The sequence below is a fragment of the Muntiacus reevesi genome, chromosome 2, assembly GCF_963930625.1.
Source record: "Muntiacus reevesi chromosome 2, mMunRee1.1, whole genome shotgun sequence".
Lineage (NCBI taxonomy): Eukaryota > Metazoa > Chordata > Mammalia > Artiodactyla > Cervidae > Muntiacus > Muntiacus reevesi.
The window spans coordinates 59,846,821-59,866,640 of NC_089250.1; the positions used below are offsets into that span (position 1 = coordinate 59,846,821).

The 19,820-nt window shown below is 49.7% G+C and overlaps 1 protein-coding gene across 2 annotated transcripts; it reads left to right on the plus strand.

The window, feature by feature from the left end:
- Positions 1-351: 351 nt before the first annotated feature.
- CCM2L (CCM2 like scaffold protein) lies at positions 352-17,844 on the plus strand. Of its 2 annotated transcripts, none has more exons than XM_065921808.1 (10): positions 352-434; positions 2,807-2,974; positions 5,190-5,273; positions 5,366-5,549; positions 6,382-6,842; positions 9,298-9,433; positions 11,550-11,613; positions 14,008-14,137; positions 14,633-14,771; positions 15,863-17,844. In XM_065921808.1, exons 1-10 carry the CDS (start codon positions 405-407, stop codon positions 16,171-16,173), a joined length of 1,707 nt encoding a protein of 568 aa, XP_065777880.1. In that variant the 5' UTR covers positions 352-404; the 3' UTR covers positions 16,174-17,844. The 2 variants fall into 2 exon arrangements, with proteins under 2 accessions (XP_065777880.1, XP_065777881.1); XM_065921809.1 differs by lacking the exon at positions 15,863-17,844 and adding an exon at positions 15,158-15,290.
- Positions 17,845-19,820: the final 1,976 nt, after the last annotated feature.

The following is a 19,820-nucleotide window of genomic DNA, read 5'->3' on the forward strand; positions in this document are numbered from 1 at the left end:
AGGCTGTGAAAAGGGGAACTCACCTGCCTTGCCAAGGTCACACAGCAAGATCAGTGGCAGAAGTGGGGGTGGGATCTGGGATTTTCTGCCTCTAAATTCAGAGGACTCTTCCCAGCCTTAGTCAGTTCCCAAGCCTCCTCCGTAGCAAGCCTGCGGGCTGGAGATCTTGGGGTTTTCTCCCTGGTCTGTTGCTCTGACTGGGCTTCCACTGTCCAGCTGGAGGGTCCCAAGGCTGCATCCTTCATCCACCCCTCACCCGGCCGCTCACTATCAGACGGGAGGGGCAGGAACTCTGGGGCTGGTGGAGTTTCCGACCAGGCAGGAAAAAGAACAAAGGAACTGCGTGGGGGGAGAAGGTGGAGGGGTGGCCAGGAGAGTGGCAGGAGCGGAGGGGACGCTTCACCATGGAATATGAAGTCAAGAAAGGGAAAAAGGTAGGTGGGGGTTTGGAAAGGGCTCGGGGTAGAGAAGTGTCCCCGGAGTTAGAGAAATGAGAAGCCTGGGGGTGGGGTGATGGGCAGTGAGTGGCGTCAGGAGCACCTTTCTTCTTATTTGGAAAGACCTTCCTCTCCACCCTTGGGCAGCCAGACATTTGGGCTCAAAGTCTCTAACCAGTCTCCCTGCTCTTAGTGGCCTCTGCCATCCCAGGAAAAAACAGACGGACAGATACCTTCTAGGAAAATCCAGCCAGCCAGATGAGTCTGGGAGATACTCCCAACTTGCTTCCCTGGTGTTCCTCAGGAAGTTTCTCAGACCGAAGGACAGACAGAAAAACGGACATCCAGCAAACCCATTCCCCTGCTCCTTGCCTCATCAGAGAGAAGGACCTCAGACAGGGCAAGTCTGTGCTATGAGGCGGCCTATCTGGGCTTGGGACACCTACCTTCTCCTCCTGCCAGGTTCTAGCTGAGCCTGCCCTCTCCCCATCTTTATACAGGGACCAGTTCTGCTCCAAAGGCCTCAGCCTGAGGGTCACACCCCAACGCCCCAGATCTTTACTTCTTCCTGACTCTCAGAAATTTTCTAATCTGGTTCTCTGGGCATCTCACCTGTTTGTCTTTGAGGTCCAGGAAGCCTCTGGGCTTCCAACTCCCACCCCCATCCCCACCGAGCCCTCCTCCCCCAGGAAACCAAGATCCAACTGTTTGAAAATGTGAATTATGAGAGCTCCGAAGGGAGCCAAGACATAGGTGCTTGTTGGTCTTGGTTCCTTCCTTCTACAGATATTTATTCAGTACATATTATGTGCCAGGCACCACGCCTGGTGCTGGTGATGATGCCCTGTGAGCAAAGTCAGACAAGGTCCCTGCTCCCTCCCTGGAGCTCACAGCCTAGTGGGGGAGACAGCTATTAATTTTTTTTAAAGCAATTAATGTAAAATTGCACAAAAGGCTCCATATGCAGTGCTGGGAGAATGTTAAACCTTAGACTGGTCAGCCTGAGCTGATAGGTGGAAGGAAAGGGGGTAGGAAAGAGTGTTTCAGGCAGGGAAACAGTGTGTGCAAAGCCCCTCCATGGGAGGAAGGAATATAGCACGTAGGAAGAACAGAAAGATGGCCCTAGAACCAGAGGACAGGAGTGAGGGGCAGTGAGATGAAGTTGGAGAAGTGGGCAAGGCTGGACCATTCAGGGCCACAGACAAAACAATTACTTGCCCGGTCCACTCAGGCATACACACATACTCCCATACACGGGGTAAAGTCCTGGCTCCACAGCCAACATTTAAGCCCTCTATGACTTGTTCATCTCATCCTTTGGCTACAGCGAAATGGCTATAATACATCTTCCCCAGGCTTGTGCTCATCCAGCCCTTGCAGCCCCCAGGGTTTTGCACATGCTGTGCCCTCTTCTTGGAATGCCTGTTCCCAGATTGCTTGATCTCATTCCTCAGAGCTTCCTTGTACTTAATCCAGGCTCCATGATAACTGATTGTAAAACTTGAATTGGGCATCAGAATCACCTGGGGTGCTTGTTAAAACACAGATTGTGGGGGTCTCATCCCAGTTTCTGATCCAATAGGTCTGGGATGGAGCACAAGAATGTACATTTCTCTTAAATTCCCAGGAGATGCTGCTACTGCTGGTGGTGGAGACCCAGGAACCACACACTGAGAACCACTGTTCTAAATCAGTGCTCACACTTTCCTGGGAATTTAAATTCTGTTGGGCTGGGTTGAGGCCCTAGAATTTGCTTCTTCAATCTAGATCCAGGCCATCTTTATGCAGGTGCCCACTGGATTATGCTACAGTATTATTAATTAGAAATCAAGCATTTCTAATATCGAGGAAAGCACAGAAAATAGCTTAATAAATACCTATGCACCTACCATTCAGCCAAACTGGATGTTAATATTTTTCTATACTTGACCCAGCCTGAGTAGGTTCCTACTGTCACCTGGGTGTTTATTTTTTTAAACTTTTAATTTTGTGTTGGGGTTAGCCAATTAACAATGTTGTGATAGTTTCAGGCAAACAGCGAAGGGACTCAGCCATACATAGACATGTATCCATTCTCCCCCAAACTCCCTCATCTGGATATTTAGAATGAAGGTTTGGAGCCAGACTGCCCAGGGTGAACTATTGGTTCTACAGCCACTAGCTGGTAACCTTACTAGCTCTCTCTGAGGCTCAGTTTCTCCATCTGTAAAATGGAAATTACAGAGGTAACCTGCCCCTCTCTGCAGTGTTTTTGTCAGAATTCAATTAGATCATATAAGTAAAAGGCTGCGTCTAAGTGCTGGTGCTGGAGAAGACCAAGTCAGTGGCTATTATTACTGCTTTTACCCCCATGCCCTTGCCTCCTCCAGGGCTTTGTGTCCCCCATCCGGAGGCTGGTGTTCCCTAAGGCTGCGCGCCGGGCAGCCTGTCGGAGCAGTGTGAGCCGCCGTCCCCTGCACTCGATGCCCCTCTATCCCCCCGACTACCTCATCGACCCTCAGATTCTGCTCTGTGACTATCTGGAGAAAGAGGTCAAGGTATGCGTGGGATGAGAGGGGAGGGGTGGGAAGGATATGGGGACAACAGATTAGGGGGAACGTTTCCCTCAACCCTCTTAGGGTCCCTGGCTGTACCTGAAATTTAAACTGAACAAAGATTAACTGGAGAAAAGCATGCACATTTTATTAAATTTTCACATGTACATGAGAACGTTCAGGGAGAGAATGGAAGACCCTGAGAAGTGACTAGAGCAGGAATCTTTTATACATTTTTGACAAAGAAACAATAAATCTGTGAAGAATTGACAAGGCAAAGGAGTTCGCAGTAGGGGTAGTATATGGTAAAGGAGGAACAAGGCTTGTTTATACAGACTTCTCGGCCCTAAGTTCCCTGTCTCTGGTGATAAGGAGGTCTCCCTTCCTGCTGGTACTCTGAAAAGAGGGTACCTTTCACCAGAGAGACTTATCTCCTGCTTTCAGGGAAGAAGGATGATGCAGGGGAATTCTGAATGACCTTCCTGTTTCTATCCTTTCCTCTGACTCCTTCAGCTTAAAATAGTCAATGTGCTGAGGTGCCATATTTTAGGGTGGCGTGTTCTGGATCCCATCAGGAAAGACTTTACCTCTCCTGCCCACCAGCCTATGACCAGCCTTGTTTACACAGGGGAGGCTTAGGGGAAGAGACCTGGAGTCAACCCAGGCTTGCACGTGCATTATGCTGGGAACCCTCAGCAAGTGACCTCCATCTGATCAGCCTCAATGTTCCCATCTCAACATGGGGCTCAAAGTCTACCCCAGGGGCAGAGCAGATGGGAAGGTGCCCTGTGCACTGAAAAGCCAGTCCATCTTGTGAGATTTTACTGCAGTGACATTACTGCTACTTGGATGGTGTCCAGATTAAAGGAAGCCAGTTCTGCAAGTCACAGGGACTTGGGCCAACTCAAGGGCTTTACTTCTATTTCATGCACACCATGAAGGAGCAGTGGAGAATCCTCATTACCCAATGAAGATCGATATGGGGGTAGGAGGGTCAGATTTAGCAAAAACAGGCACCCAGTTAAATTTAAATTTTGGTAGGGGGAGGGATAAATTAGGAATTTGAGATTAACACATACACACACTACTATATATAAAATAGATAAACAACTATATATAAAATAGATAAACAACAAAAATATTGTATAACACAGGGAAATATAGTTGATATTTTGAAATAACCTAAGATGGAAAAGAATATGAAAAAGAATATATATATTATATAGTATACAGCTGAATCACTTGACTGTATACCTGAAGCATTGTAAATCAATTATACTTCAATAAAGTTTTTATTAAAAATTTGAATTTCAGGTAGGCAATGAGTATTTTTTCATATTAATATATCCCCAATGTTACATGAGACTAAAATTATTTTAAAAACAAACTAAAAAATTAGTTGTTTACATGAAAACCAAATTTAATTGGCATCTTGTATTTTATCTGGCAACTCTATAAATGGAAAAGCTAACAATTCCACTTAAAAAACGGAGGACTGAAGCTTTATAGAGAATAAGAGAAATGGTATGATTGGTAGAATTCACCTGTAAGAATAAAACTAAAAATAATGAAAAAAGTTGATTCTTACACTTAATGACATTTAAGTGTGATAACATTAAGGTATAAGTAAGAATGAATGATTTATTTACTTATTTTTCTGTCAAAATTGTATCCTAATGATACAATATTCTTCCCTTCCCACTTAATTTCTGCAACAAGATCATAAAGAAGGCCAGTGACCTGTTGACACGGGTGCTTGGGGTGAACAGGAGCCACTCAGGCCAAGTGGGAAATTACAAGTGGCCTGTTCTTTCAAGCTATTACAGTGACCTTTGCTTCTGCCATAGTTAAATAACTGTATGCTCATTAAATAAGCTTATTTTAGCAAAAAATAAGCTAGCAGTGAGAGTGTGGGTTCTGGTGTGTGGAGTCCAGTTCCACCCTTTCTATTATAGATAATACTGGGCAGGTTATTTATTTTGACTATGCCTTAGTTTTCTCATCCTTAAAGTAAGGATGAATGAGTGCATAAAACTGGCAGAACTATGGCTCCTAGGATTGCTTTAATAACAGTTATTACCAAGCCATTATTGTTAATTCAGATATTTCTATCTCAGTCTACCCTCACGGTGTCAGTGAGGTCAGGGTCCTCCGCGGCTTCAAGGTGACCTCTCTCTGCCCTTCTCCCACCACCACCCCATGTCCCATTTCTATACAGTTCCTGGGCCACCTCACCTGGGTCACCTCCTCACTGAATCCTTCCAGCCGGGACGAGCTCCTGCAGCTGCTAGACACGGCCAGGGTGAGGCGCCAGGAGAGGGGAGGACAGGGTCTGGTCCCCTACGTTTCCCACCCGTGGCCACCGGGACTCAGGAGATCCGACCCACCCCGCAGCAGCTGAAGGAGCTGCCGCTGAAGACCACGGCGGAGCAGGACAGCATCCTGAGCCTGTCGGCCCGCTGCCTGCTGCTCACCTGGCGCGACAACGAGGAGCTTATCTTGCGTATCCCCACGCACGAGATTGCCGCCGCCTCCTACCTGCAGGACGACGCTCTGCACCTGCTGGTGCTGAAGACCGGTACGGTGGGCGGGGCCTGGCGGGGCAGGGCGGGGAGGGGAAGGGGTAGAGAACGGGCCCGACACCTAGGAATGGGCGTGGCCTGGGGCGGGGGCGGGGCCTGAGGTTGGGGAATGGGGTGATGGAAAGGCCTGACCAAACTACCCCGAGACTAGGCATAGGGCACGGCTGTTTGCAAGAAGAGGGAGCCCAGTGTTGAGGCTTGAAGGAGGGCGGCCTGACCCACCATCTCGGAAATGATAGAGAAGCCAGAATTCTGAGGCCTGAAGGCGTGATTAATGGGTACTAAAGCTCTGAGGCTAGGAGGGTACCTGGGGCAAGAGGCGGAGTCTCATTTAGGGGCGGAGCCCTACACTGGGGGGCGGAGCTCGCGACTGAGATACCAGGTGGGAGGTGTGAGACCCTGCCAAGCTAGGGGCGGGGCCTGAGGCGAGGGGCGGGGCTGAAGGGAAGCTCGGGCTCAAGGAGAGGTTCCCGAAACCAAGAACAGGGTCAGAGTTCACAGTAAAGAGGGAGGCGATAGCCTGACCACTACTCAGACCAGACGGCAGGGTCCGAGGCGAGGGGCGTCTGGATAGGGTGGGATGGGTGGGAACGGCCAGATCCAGGGGTGGAGCCTGAGGGTGGGGCGGGGTCCAAAGGCGGGGACCCGGAATGAGGCGGGGTCCGGCCTGCCGACTTCGAAGCCAGGGCTGCGGCCTGAGCACAGGGGCCGGGGGACTCACTCCCAAACCCCCATCCCGCAGCGGCGGGTCAGGACCCCCAACTGGCCTCGGGAGAGGGGGCGCTTAGCCTGGATCTCCTGCTCTGATGGCCACCCGACCTCTCCTAGGTCTGGGCGTGGACCCGGTGCCAGCCGGCGTAGACGCCAGCCCCGGCGGGGCGGGGCGCGACCCGGGCCCGCCGGGCGTGGCGCCCGAGAAGCGGCGGGTGGGCACCACCGAGCGGCGCCACACCATCTGCAGCCTGGACTGGCGGATGGCGTGGGGCGGGGGCGCAGGCGCCGAGGCCCGGGCCGGGGGCGGCGGCGGCGGCAGCCTGGAGCGCCAGCGCGCCGGGGCGCGGGCGTCGGGCAGCTGGGAGCGGCGGCAGACGTTCAGCGGCAGCTGGGAGCGGCGGCACGCAGGCGGCGGCGGCGGCGCGGGCAAGCCAGGCGGCAGCTGGGAGCGGAGGCAGGCGGGCGGCGGCGGTGGCAGCTGGGAGCGGCGCCACCCGGGCCCCAACCCGCTCGACCCGCAGGACCCCAGCCCCGATGCCTACTGCAACCTGGTCATTCTGGCTGTGGCCAACAGGGTGAGCCCGAGGGCACCCTGCGCCCCTGCACCCTGCCTCCAGGGCGCGTCTTCACCCCCGCCCCCACCTCCCCCAACCCTCCGGCCCCACTCCCCCAATACTCCGCCCCCACTCCCCCGTCCCCCCGCCCCTTTTACTCTCCCTCCTTTGGCCCTACTATCCAGGATTTCAGGTACTGTGTGCCCATAACGGCAAAAGACTTCTACCCTACAGTTCCCGGACACCTCAAGGACACCTCCCCCTTATTGTCCCGGAGGAATGAAAGCTCAAAATGGCCCAGACTTGATCTAATCTCTCCTCCAGCCCTCCTCTTTCCCCAAAGTCGTCAGTCTCCGCACTACCACAGTAACAATCATGAGGACAGTAATCACCAGCACGAATTGAGTGCCCGACCTGTGCCAGACAGGAAGCCAGCATTAATCATTTTGTTCTCACGTTAACCCCTAGAGGCAAATGTTACCATCATTCCTATTCTACAGAGAAGGAAACAGACACAGAGGCTAAGCAACTTGTGCAAGGTCACGCAGGAAGCAGGCGGTGATTTCAACACTGGGACCCAAAAGTTCAGAGCCTGTACTCTTGGTAACAATGGTCATCACCCAAAGCATAAGATTTCCCGCCATTCTTGCCCCACCTTTTATCCAGCACATTCACCCTTGCTTTTATTTATTTGACCATGTTCATTGAGTACCAGCTTCTGCTAGGCATTGATCTAGGTGCCATGGATACAGAAATGAATAAGACATAATTAGTGTCCTCCCTTAGGGAACTCAGTGTCTAGCGGACACCTTCAAACCCTGAGACTTGTAAGCTTTTTCTCTGACCCAGGGTTTTGAACTCCCCCTATATATAAATCCCATGTGGTGAACAAAATAGACATGGTGCCTCTTTAGAAAGAAAGGTGGATAGTAACCAGTAAACTCAGGCTATGGAGCTGACTTGAGACACTTTCTCATTTTTCCTTGGCACCCAGAAAAGTGCCTGGCATATGTGTGTGTTCATGCTAAGTCACTTCAGTCATGTCCGACTCTCTGCAACCCCATGGACTGTAGCCCACCAGGCTCCTCTGTCCATGGGAATCTCCAGGCAAGAATACTGGAGTGAGTTGCCATTTCCTAGCTGCTCAATAAATATATTGAGTAGGTGGATTAGTTCATAATATATCACAGTATGTTGTGATGGGGACCAAGAAAAAAACAGGCAACTTGTAATGATAAGGTGGAAGGAGATTAATTTTTCAGAGGGAAAGTGAGTTTGTACCTTTTACACTGAAATGTGGAAGAGAGAGAAGGAAGCAGCAGGGCAAAGAGCCAAGAAAGTCAATTCTAGGCATAGGTACCAGTGTGCCCTGTTTATTCCATTATGCTGTGAGGGCTTTAGGCTTTACCTAATTCACCTCTGAGACCCCAGAACCCATCCCGGTGCCTGCCACACAGTGGAAATAAGTAATAATTTGTAGAATGAGTAAATAAATAAGGCTTGTTTTCCGGGAGTATCTGAGCCTCTGGCCTCCAATCTGAGGCATCATGGTCCCAAGAAGGGTATAGGAGTTAAGAGTCAAAAAACCTGCGTGCCAATATTAACAAAAACCATGAGCCTGCTGTGTGAGCCTAGGTGAGTCACTTATCCATTCTCATAAAATAAGGATCCCCTCTTCTCTGTCCACTTTAGATAGGGTTATTATAAGGATCAATCCTGGTTTAATGACAGTTTCACTCCCTCATCCCCAAATGCCTGTCCTGAGGTTACATTTTAATTTACACCCTGGGCTGACATTTTTAGAAGCAAAAAATAAGAAATGACTTCATGAAGATGGACTCTTCATTAGTTGTCTCTCTGTATCTCTTACTTAAATAGGTAAATCAAAGAGGCAAATTCCTCTTCAAATTTGCCATCTCAAAAAAATCTTATCCAAGAACCTAAATGCCTTCCTTCTATCAGGGACTGAAGCTTATATATTCATCCTGCTTCCATTTTTGCCCTGGGTGCCAGGAAGCTCACATCTAACTATGGCACAGTAACTATGTTGAGCCTAACATTTTCATACCTTTAATTCTTCCTCCTCTTACCTAGGTATTAGGAGACCAGGGTTCTAGTCCTGGCTAATCACTTTATGTCTCTGGGCTTCAGCTTCCTATGTGTAAACTTAATTTAATTTAGCATAAGCTTCAGTGGCCCATAATTCTCCCATAAATTGGGGGTACATGTATGTACGTTTCAGAGCACAAGAGTTAGAGTTGTCATGGGATTCTATAAAGACCAGTAAGTGGCTATTTCTTTAAAAGCCACCCAGAGCATGGCTATATCATTTTGATGGGAAATGACCTCAGAGTGGATCTAAAGTTGCCCATAGTTGCGTGTGTGCCCCGTGTGCCCGCTCACACTGCGTTTTCAGGAAGCAGGGGCATCCTGATCACGGAAGAAGGACTGAGCTCTGTCCTTCTCTCTGGACAAGGATGCTGCCGAGGAGTCCTGCGCCCTCATCTGTCAAGTCTTCCAGATCATCTACGGAGACCAGAGCATTGAGTGCGTGGACCGGGCCGGCTACCACTACACATCCACTCCTGAACGGCCGTGGCTCTGTAGCCGCAGTGAGTATTCTGATTCTTGGCCAACCTTCCTGTGAATCATCCCGAAAGGCCAGAGGAGGTGGGGGTCAGGGGTGGGGTGGGGAGTGATATGTCCCAAGACTGGGGCCAACAAAAGCCTTTAGGGGTCCTGACTTCTACAGCAATTACAGTGTACCCCCAATATATAGCTAAAATAAAATGTCCAATTTCATAATGACCTCAAGCCTAGCTTTATAATAAACCCTTTAGAGGTGAACTGTCTCTCCTTTTGTATTTTGGTGTCCCAGAGGCATTGTCTGTTTACTGAGCTATCTAGCCCTACTAGGACTCTAGGTCAAAACCAAGATTTCAAGACTGGTCCTTGAATGCTGTCAAGGGCTGGAATGAAAATGAAACCAATAGAGATTTGTTGAGCACCAGCTATGTGCCAAGCACAGTGCCACACGTTTTGTAATCCTCTTAACAACCTCATCTGTCCTGTTTGCTACTGTGTCCCCTGTTCCTAATGGAGGACCAGGGGCAGACACTCAAGGCGCATTTTCTGAATGGATGAAAGAACTGTCTGAGGCTTATGAATCCAATTTTAACGGATGAGGCTATTAAGGCTCAGAGTGGTCAATAAATGTCTCAAGGTCACACAGCTGGCAAATGACAGAGTCAGAATTCAAACCCAAGTGCACCTGATTCTAAAGCTTCCATCTGCAGCAGCTTCACTCTCCACGCTGCCTTCAAGGCCCCAAAGTGAACTTCCTCAGCCACGGCCCCCTCAGGGTGCTCCCTGTTTGCATAGCTCCAGCAACAGGGAGTGGGCTCTTTCCTCCTGGAGGCACTCTCCTCTGTGGGAACTGTGGTTATTGAGACCCTGGGAAAGTTCATCGACTCTCCCAGGGATGATGGACAAATAAATAGCTCAACAAATATTTCTTGAACACCTGAGTGTCGGATCCTGCTAATCACCAGGATGCACTGGTGACTAAAATCAGACACGGTCCTTCCTTGGAGGCTTGCATTGCTGAAATCGGCTGACAGTAATTAAATAGTTACACAAGGACTTCCCTGGTGGTTCAATGGCTAGGGCTTTATGCTCCCGATCCAGGGGTTCCGGTTCAATCCCTGGCCAGAGAACTAGATTCCACATGTTGCAACCAAAATTTCACATGCTTTAACTAAAGATCCTGTGTGCCACAAGGAAGACCCGGTATACACAAATAAATAAATAAAAATAATTCTTTTGGCCACACTGGTCTTTACTGCTGCTTGTGGGCCTTCTCTAGTTGCAGCAAGCGGGGGCTACTCTCTAGCTGTGGTGCACACGCTTCTCATTGTGATGATGTCTCTTGTTGCAGAGCACAGGCTTCAAGGTGCATGGTCTTAGTGGCCCCCACAGAGCGTGGAATCTTGCCGGACCAGGGATCAAACCAATGTCCATTATATCAGCAGGTGGATTTCCAACCACTGGACTATCAGGGAAATCCTGTTTTGTTTTTTTAAGAAAAGAACTTACTTTAAAGGAAATAGTTACACAAATAAAATGCAACCACACACTCTAGTATGAACATGTATAATGAGAAACCAGCCTAACCTGGAAAGTCAGGGGAGTGTCCTGAGGAAGTGCCACTGAGTGAGTCAAGATGGGCAGGGGGAGGCCAGTACCTGGATTCACTGAGACGACAGGGTCAGGTACAGAGCAAGTTCTCTGTCCCTGGTGCTCTTATCTCCTCATGGTTTTGACCTCCTTCTCCTCAAAGGTCTTTTCTCTCTCTCTCTCTCAAACATATATGGCTTACAGCCCCTACTGCAACTGTTCCCTGGCTTGCTCTCCCCAAGGCCCCCATGAATGAGTAGGCAGGACAGTGGTGTTGTCCCAACCTTGGGGAAGGTGAGGGCCAGGAGGAAGAGGTGGGTTGGCCAAGGTTGTCTCTGGGTTGGTGGTGGGGGCAGGAATCCTGGTCAAAATCTTCCAGTGGCTGCCTATTTCACTCAGTGTAAGCTAACGCCTGTATGATTACTTACAAGGCCATCCTCGCTCCAGCTGCCGTCTTCACTCCAGGGTGGGGCTGAGCTTGGGGCCTCGGGGAGCCGGGGATATTGGTCCCTGCTTTGCCTCCTCTGACCACCCTCTGTCTGCTGCCCCCAGGTGAGAGCTGCCGCACTGACGGGACCTATGCCTACGACGCCGACTTCAGCTGCTGCAGCTCCTTGTGGGTACTGCCCTGGCCAGGGGCCCCACTCTGGTCCCTTCTGTCCCTGCATGAGCTGGGCTGCTCCTCTGGGCACTCTCGGGGCCCTGTGGGCAAGAGAGGCTGGGGGAGAGTGACTCCACTTTGGTTTGTGCTGAGACACTGGGCTCTGAGCCTGAGGCTCTGGTGAGCTGATAGAATCCGAACCCCTGAGAGACAGGGCAGCCAGAACCCAGAACTAGGTCCACAGGACCCTGCCACTCTTCCCCAGTCATCCAGACACTCACTGACCTGCAGAGGCCAAAATCACAACTAATGCCAAAAATCATTTTGGCTTCATGGAATAGAAAACTCTAAAAAAGAGCCGCTTAAACAAGAGTTTCCTCCCCCTCCCCATCTCTCTTACATAAAGTAGACCAGGAGTTCTCAGCCTTGTGGTCATCAAGAGCCCAGACGTATCTTTCCAGCCTCCCTAACACTTGCTTCCATCCCCCAAATCACCTCATGGGCCAAAATAATGGTTATAGCTCCAACCATCACAGCAGGTCTTTAATTCTTTGCTAAAATTTCCACCTGATGGCTTCTGCTTACATCTTGTCAGCCAGAACGTGGTCTCATGGGCACAACTAGCTGTAAGCAGGACTGGAAAATGTAGGGTTTTTTAAAAAGTCTCAGTGGGGAACATTGTCCAGGCTTCCATTTTGGGTGACCAACCACCCCAGTTTGCTCAGGATTTAGGGGTTCCCCAGTTCATGGAAGTTTCAGTACTAAAACTAGTAAAGTCCCAGGGAAAGTGAGACACATTGGTCACCATAATTCTGTTGCTAAAGCCTTTGGCTGGACAAGGGGAAGTCTCTGCCGGGATATATGCCTACTCCCCCCCCGCCCCCCTTTTAAGCAGCAACATATTTACCTAATACTGTGTACCCTTAAGCCAGTCCTTAAACAATCTGCTGTATGCTAGAGAGACAACAATCATGATAATGAGTAACTTTTGAACTTGCTATGTGCCAAGGACTATTTTATAATGCAATTCATTTTAAAAATCAACATAGCAACATTATAGTAACTACTGTTTATTTATTGCTTAGTCCATAACTCTAACACCTCTATTTCTCACAATGACACCAATTTTTACCATCCCATTTTATAACTAGAGAAATTGAAAAATAGAGAAGTTAAGTAAATTGACACAAGGTCAAGAAGCTAGTAAGTTGTTGGCCTGGGGTTTGAACCCAAGTAGGCTTAGAGTCCACACTAAGCTTACACTGCTTCTATGGAGCTAATCATTGATGATGGTTCTGGAACAATGTAGAGACCAGGAGGCAGAGCCCAAGGCTGACTTTTATTTAAACAATTTTTATTGAGTACCTACCCTGTACCTACCCATGACACAGAGGCTTTTCTGATGCCCCCACCAAATGTCCTCTCTAACCACTCTGTCCCTCACACCCTCTGTCGCAGCCACAGTGACCTCCTGGGTGCTCCTCAGACTCACCACGCGGATCCTGCCTCAGGATCCCTGTGTGCTGTGCTGTGTGCTAGGGATACAGAGGGAGCAAGGCAAGAGTGAGAACTGTGCTCGGCACATAATAGGTACTCAGCAAACAGAGAAAATCAAGGTCCCTGCTCCTGCATGCTTTGCAAGTGTGGCAAAGAGACAACGAAATCATTATTAGTAGCAATAAGCATCAACATTAAGAAACACTATCGAGAATCTCAGAGAGTGGCTACAAAAACCCTGCCTCACCTGGGGAGTCAGAAGGGCCTCTCCAAGGTGATGACACTTGAGCTGAGACCTGATGGATAAAAGGGGGAAGAGCACTCCAGGTAGAGGGAACAGCAGGTGCAAGGATGCTGAGGCAGGATCTGCTTGGCAAGGCTGAGGAGCAGCCAGGAGGCCACTGAGGCTGTGACAGATGATGTGAGGGACAGAGTGACTAAAAAGGACATTTGACAGGGGCATTGGAAAGGCCTCCGTGTTGTGGGTAGACTTACAGACTTTGTGATCATATTGGACAGAGGGTCTAACCCGGTCGGGAGGGATCAGGGAGAACTCTCCCAAGGAGGTGACTTTTAAAATCCAATGATGAAGAAGAGTTAGCTGAGCAAACAACAGGGAAAGAGAGGCATTCCAGGCCGAGGTAATAGCATGTGCAAAGGCCCAGAGGTGAGGAGGTACTTGGAGTATCAGAAAAGCAAGAAGACAAGGTGGCCTGAGCCTAAGCCGCAAGGGTGAGACAAGGCTTGAGAGGTGGTGCAGGGCCAGATCACAGGAGACCTCGAGGGCCAAAATGGGGTCCAGGAGGAGGGCTCAGTCCCAGGGCATGGGTGGCTGTCCCCTCCCACCTTCAGCCTACCGCATGGAGAGGAGCTGGAGAGGGGGAGTGAGGCCCCTTCCTTCTGTTCCTGCAGCAACAGCTCCCAGGACACATTTGAAGCGTGTTACAGCGGCACGTCCACACCTTCTTTCCATGGCTCCCACTGCAGCAGCAGCGACCACAGCGGCCTGGGCCTCGAGCAGTTACAGGATTACATGGTCACGGTGAGCTGGGGCAGGCAGGGTGGCCAGGTATTTCAGGAATCATGAACAATCCTGGGCATAACTGAAGTGTAAGACCTCAGAGGTCAAGGCAGGGTATGATGTTCAGAGAGTAAATGGAGTCAGCCATGAAAGACCTTAACGAATGTCAGCTAGCAATGAGTGCTGTCTATACTAGGCACTGTTCTGAGCACCTATAATGTATGATCTCCTTTCATCTTTCAACAACCCAAGAGGGAAGTGCTGTCATTATTCTCACTTTGCGGATGAGGAAAGCATGGGTTAAAGAGGTTATCATCTGCTCATGATCACAGAGCTAGTCAGTAAAGGGGCCAGAATTTGAAATTAGGCAGCTTGAGTCCACATCCCACTCTTAGATGCAGCCCAAGGGGTCTGGATGTCCCCCAGGAGGCCAGCTTTTCAGAGGAGGGCTGGGCCGGATACACCCAGCTCTGGGTCTTTTAGGCAGGGGAGTAATTTCAAATGGTGCACCCACAGTTGCGGACTAAGCTGGGGCCCCCAGAGATCCAGCAATTTGCGCTGCTGCTTCGGGAGTACCGGCTGGGGCTGCCCATCCAGGACTACTGCACAGGCCTGCTGAAGCTCTACGGAGACCGGCGCAAGTTCCTCCTGCTCGGTGAGCCCCCTGCCCAGGCTGGGAGTGTTCACTCTTTACCCTTCAGCCTCCCGTAAAGCCAGCATCACGAGATCCATGAGACAAACAAGGAAACCAAAGTGCAGAGAGAGAAAGGGACTTGTCTGCAGTCACAGAGCTGGGAAAGAGAGCACAGGTGTAACCATTTCACCTTCACAGCACAGCTGGGAGAGGGGATGATGCTTCCCATTTTACCCCATGAGGCATCTGAAGTTCAGAGAGGCTAAGGAACTCGTCCAGGGTCATGGAGCTAGTAAAGAGGGCTAATGATAACAGAAAGAGGAATGATAATCCTTTTTTTTTTAAGTTTTTATTCAGTTTGTTACAATATTGCTTCTCTTTTATGTTTTGCTTTTGTTGGCCCCGAGGCATGTGTGATATTAGCTTCCAGACCAGGAATTGAATTTGCACCCCTTGATTGGAAGACCAGGCCTTAACCGCTGGACCACCAGGGAAGTCCCAGGAATGATCATCTTAATAAGCTAGCATGTATTTGACAGTTAACCATGTGCCAAAGGATCATCTAGTTGAAGGCCCTCAGTTCTGAGAGTTGAACCTATGACTTGCCTGCATTTTGCAGATGAGAAAGCTGAGGCTTAGAAAAGCAAAGTACATAAGTCATAAAGCTAGTAAGGAGTGACAGAAGTAAAACTGAAGTCAAATGGGCTGCTCAGTGTGTGCTGAGAACCTTATTTAATCCTCACAGCCTGGGAGAACAGGGGCAATTACCTCCGTTTTACAGGTGAGGACAGTAAGGCTCAGAATACTTATTGAGGCTACTTATTGAGTCCATGGGGTCGCAAAGAGTGGGACACAACTGAGCGACTAAGCACAGCACATAACGAATAAATAGAAGTATAACCATCGAAATAATAATGATAAGAATAGCTAACATGCAGTGAGCATTTAAATGTGTGCGGGGCACTGTCTCCAGCTCAGAGAGTCAAGGAGTTGTGCAAAGCCACACAGCCAGCGAGTGGCAGGGCGGGCATCTGACCCTCCAGCGAAGGTGATCCCTCGGTGGGAGGGGAAGGGCCGACCCCGAGGAATCACCCTGGTCCTCTGACCCGCAGGGATGAGGCCCTTCATCCCGGACCAGGACGTCGGCTACTTCGAAGGCTTCCTGGAAGGCGTGGGCATCCGCGAGGGCGGCATCCTCACCGACAGCTTCGGCCGCATCAAGCGCAGCATGAGCTCCGCGTCGGCGTCTGCGGTGCGCAGCTACGACGGCGCCCAGCGGCCGGAGGCGCAGGCCTTCCACCGGCTGCTGACAGACATAACGCACGACATCGAGGCGCTGGCCCCCGACGATGACGAAAGCACGGACGAAGAGGCCCGGGACTCCCCGGGCGGGGGCGACGCGGCCGAGGACAACTACCTGTAGCCTCTGCCGCCCTCCATGCAGAGGGCGGGCAAGGGGTGGCCCCGCACCCCCGCCTCTGAGTCTCCCGCGCCCCTGTCTGTGCTACTCCATCCCCAGGATCCCCTCCCCAGAACCCAACCTGGGGCTCCGCGCTCCGGGGCGGGGGGCGGGAGAGCGGGGGTCTGTCCCTACCGGGCCCCCAGCTCTGGTCCCTGCAGTACCGAGAATGTCCTGCAGGGGACGGGACCCTAACCGGAGCTCAGCAGCTCCCTCTGCCGGCCGAGGTGGGCGGCGAACTTCTCTCGAGGGTTCGGCCTCTGGACACTCGAGACTCCGCAACTTTCTGGAGGCCAAGCGAGGGGTGGAGAGTGTGCTCCACCTGCTGGCCGGTTGAGAAAAGAATTCCCCGAGCCTAGAGACCTCTTTTCCTCTTTTACAGTTTGAGAAACTGAGGTTCGAGAGAAGAAACTGGAGGGAGTCTCCTGATTCCCCTTAGATAATACCTCACGCTGGCCATACTAAATCATGCAGAGGGTCTTTCTAAAGCTCTAAGAGGCAGGGTCTCCCCTTTGCAGATGGACTTAGATCTTTAGATCTAATAGAGGTTTCTTTCTACCAAGAGTCGACCCAGAGGTGCATGATCTGGGTCCCAGCCCCGACCCTAAGGCTCTGAACAAGTTACTTGTTCAGATCTTGCAATCGGAGCGGGACAGGCTAGGCTCCCTGTCTGATAGGTGTCCGAGCCTCTCGCCTCTCCCATTTTCTCAGTCTGCCCCACCCACCTCACAAGGGGGTCATAGGGATTACTGGTGGTCAAGACCTTAGTGGTAGGTCTAACACATGATATGTGTTCAATAAATGCTGTTCCCTTCCACATCGAACACTTTCTGACTCAGTTTACCTGTCTTTACCTGTGTGCAACGGGACATGAACTGAGGTGAGCGTGAGATGTAGGAAGACCCTCAGGGAACTCAGAGCTTGGGAGGAGAAAATAGGACTTGCCCCTCACAGCTCTATTACAGCATGACTCCATGCTCAAAGTTCAAATGAAAAGATTCTGCAGGCTAGCCATCGCATCTCAGATAGTCAAAGAAATCTGAAGATAGAATTGGAGGGGGAGAAAAGTCAGCATAAAGACAAGACTTGCACAGCCTCAGTAAAGGCTCAGAGGCTGAAAGAAGCCCTCAGAAGAGGCAAGAGAATTACCTGGAAGAGCTAAAATTTATCTGTAGAACCTTACATGGCCAGACACAAAGTACTTACCATGAGGTAGATACTATTATCGCCATTGTTAAAGTAATATCATTATTATTACTAGGGCTTGGATTCAGCAAGTTCCCTGCTTCATATTCAGTTCATGGCAAATGACTATCCCATCATAACTGATCCACAAAAGGCCCTTCTGATCACCGACTCAATGGACATGAGTTTGAGCAAGCTCTGGGATTTGGTGATAGACAGGGAAGCTTGGCGTGCTGCAGTCTATGGGATCGCAAAGAGTCAGACACGATTGACTAAACTGAACTGATGTCTTACTTTGTTTTATATTCCCCAAACTTCATCTACACATCTCCACAATCCTTCTCCCCACCATGGGTACCCATCTCTATGTGTTGATATATGTCCCTGGACATAAAATGTATAATGTCTTGTGTGTATGTTTACATTACATAAATGGTATTGTGTAAGAAACTCATTCTGTTGTTTCCTTCCTGCGTAAAAACCTAAGTTAGTACATCCAACCACTGCAAATATTCCAAGCTGAGCATCCACTGATGGACACTCAGGTTGCTTCCAATTTCCTCTTACCATAAACCACACTGTGATGAACATCTTTGTGCATGACCCTTGTGGGGCTGTGTGAAAATTTCTTTGGGCTCTATACCCAAGAGTAGATCATAGGGTATATATGTTTTCATTTTTGCTAAAAGTCACTAGAATAGCTGCACCAGTAGTGTGTGAAGGATACTGTCTCCCCACATTTTCAGCAACTTTTCCATCATCTGACTTTGTAACCTTTTGCCTATTTGGGTGTAAGGTGACATCATATTGCTTTAAATTGCATTTCTCTTTTAACCCTGAGATTCAGAACCTCCTCCTATACTTATTCGGCATTTAGGCTTCCCCTTCAGTATTGTCTGTTCATATCTTTTTCCCATTATCTTTTGGGTTTCCTGTCTTTTTCTTGTTGATTTGCAGGAGTAGCTAATACCTTTTAAATTTTAATCCCTTGTTGGATATTGTTGTTATAAACATCTTCTCCTAGTCCATTACCCATCTATTAAGTTTATTTATGGCAGTGGTTCCCAAACTTTAGCATGCATCAGAATCTCCTGGAAGGCTCATTAAAACACGTATTGCTGATCCCCACCCCAGAGTTTTGACTCAATAGAACAGAGATGGGGCCCAAGAACTTGTGTGTGTTTGTTTTTTTTTAGCATTACTTATTTAATGTTTTTTTTAAACTTTATTGAATTTTTTACAATATTGCTTTTGTTTTACGTTTTGGGATTTTAGGCCATGAGGCCTGTGGGATCTTAGCTCTTCAACCAGGGATTGAGCTCACACCCTGTGCGTTGGTTGGAAGGCAAAGTCTTAACCACTGGATCACCCAAGAACTTGGGTGAAGCCCCAAAAACTTGTGTTTTGTGTGTGTGTTTTTAAATTTATTTATTTATTTATTTTTGGCTGCACTGGGCCTTTGCTGGTGGGCGTGGGCTTACTCTAGTTGCAGCAAATGGGGGCTGCTCTTCGTTGCAATGTACAGACTTCTCATTGCAGTGCCTTCTCGTGTTGTGGAACACAAGCTCCAGGCCTCTCAAGCTTCAGTAGTTGCAGTCCACAGGCTCAGAGTTGTGGCTCATGGGCTCCAGAGCTTGGGCTCGGTAGTCAAGGTACAAGGGCTTAGTTGTTCTGCGGAATGTGGAATCTTCTCAGGCCAGGAGTCAAACCCATGTCTCCTGCGTTGGCAGGTGGATTCTTATCCGCTGTACCACCAGGGAAGTCCAAGAACTTATATTTTTAACAAGTACTCAGATGATACTAATGGTTCAGGGACCACACTGAGAACCACTGGTCTGTGGTGCCTTCCTCTGAACAAATTTCCCATTGAACAAATTTTTAATTTTTATGTTTTCAAATTTATTTGCCTTCATTTTATGGATGAGCTCAAAGCGGTGAAGTGAATGACCCCAAGATCCACAGCGAGCTGGGATTTGGACCCATATCTGGCTCACTCCAGAGCCCAGGCCCCTACTGGCTCTGCTATCCTGTCTACCTACTTTTGGGATACATTGATCAGAGGCTGAGGGATTTGGACCTGAGGCCATGGGGTGTCCTAATAAGCTCCTGAGTGAGGCAGCCATGAGGGAGAAGTCCACTGACAAGGGGCAGAGACCAAAGAGACAGGGGTCCCTCTTAAAGGCCGGAGGGCTTTGCAAGAGGATCAGGCTTGGAAATTGGCCACAGTCCTAGCCTGGCACAGAGTCAGGGCTGCTGAGAGGCACTGAGCCAGCTCTTACCCCACAGCTCTGAGATGGAGCAACTTCCCTCATACCCTGAGGAAGTCCCTAGCCACCCCGGAACTATCCTCTTACTAAAGCCATGTAACCCTTTGGTTTCTGAGGGCTGGGGTGACCCAGGCTCTGAGCATGGGGACTCTGGCCACA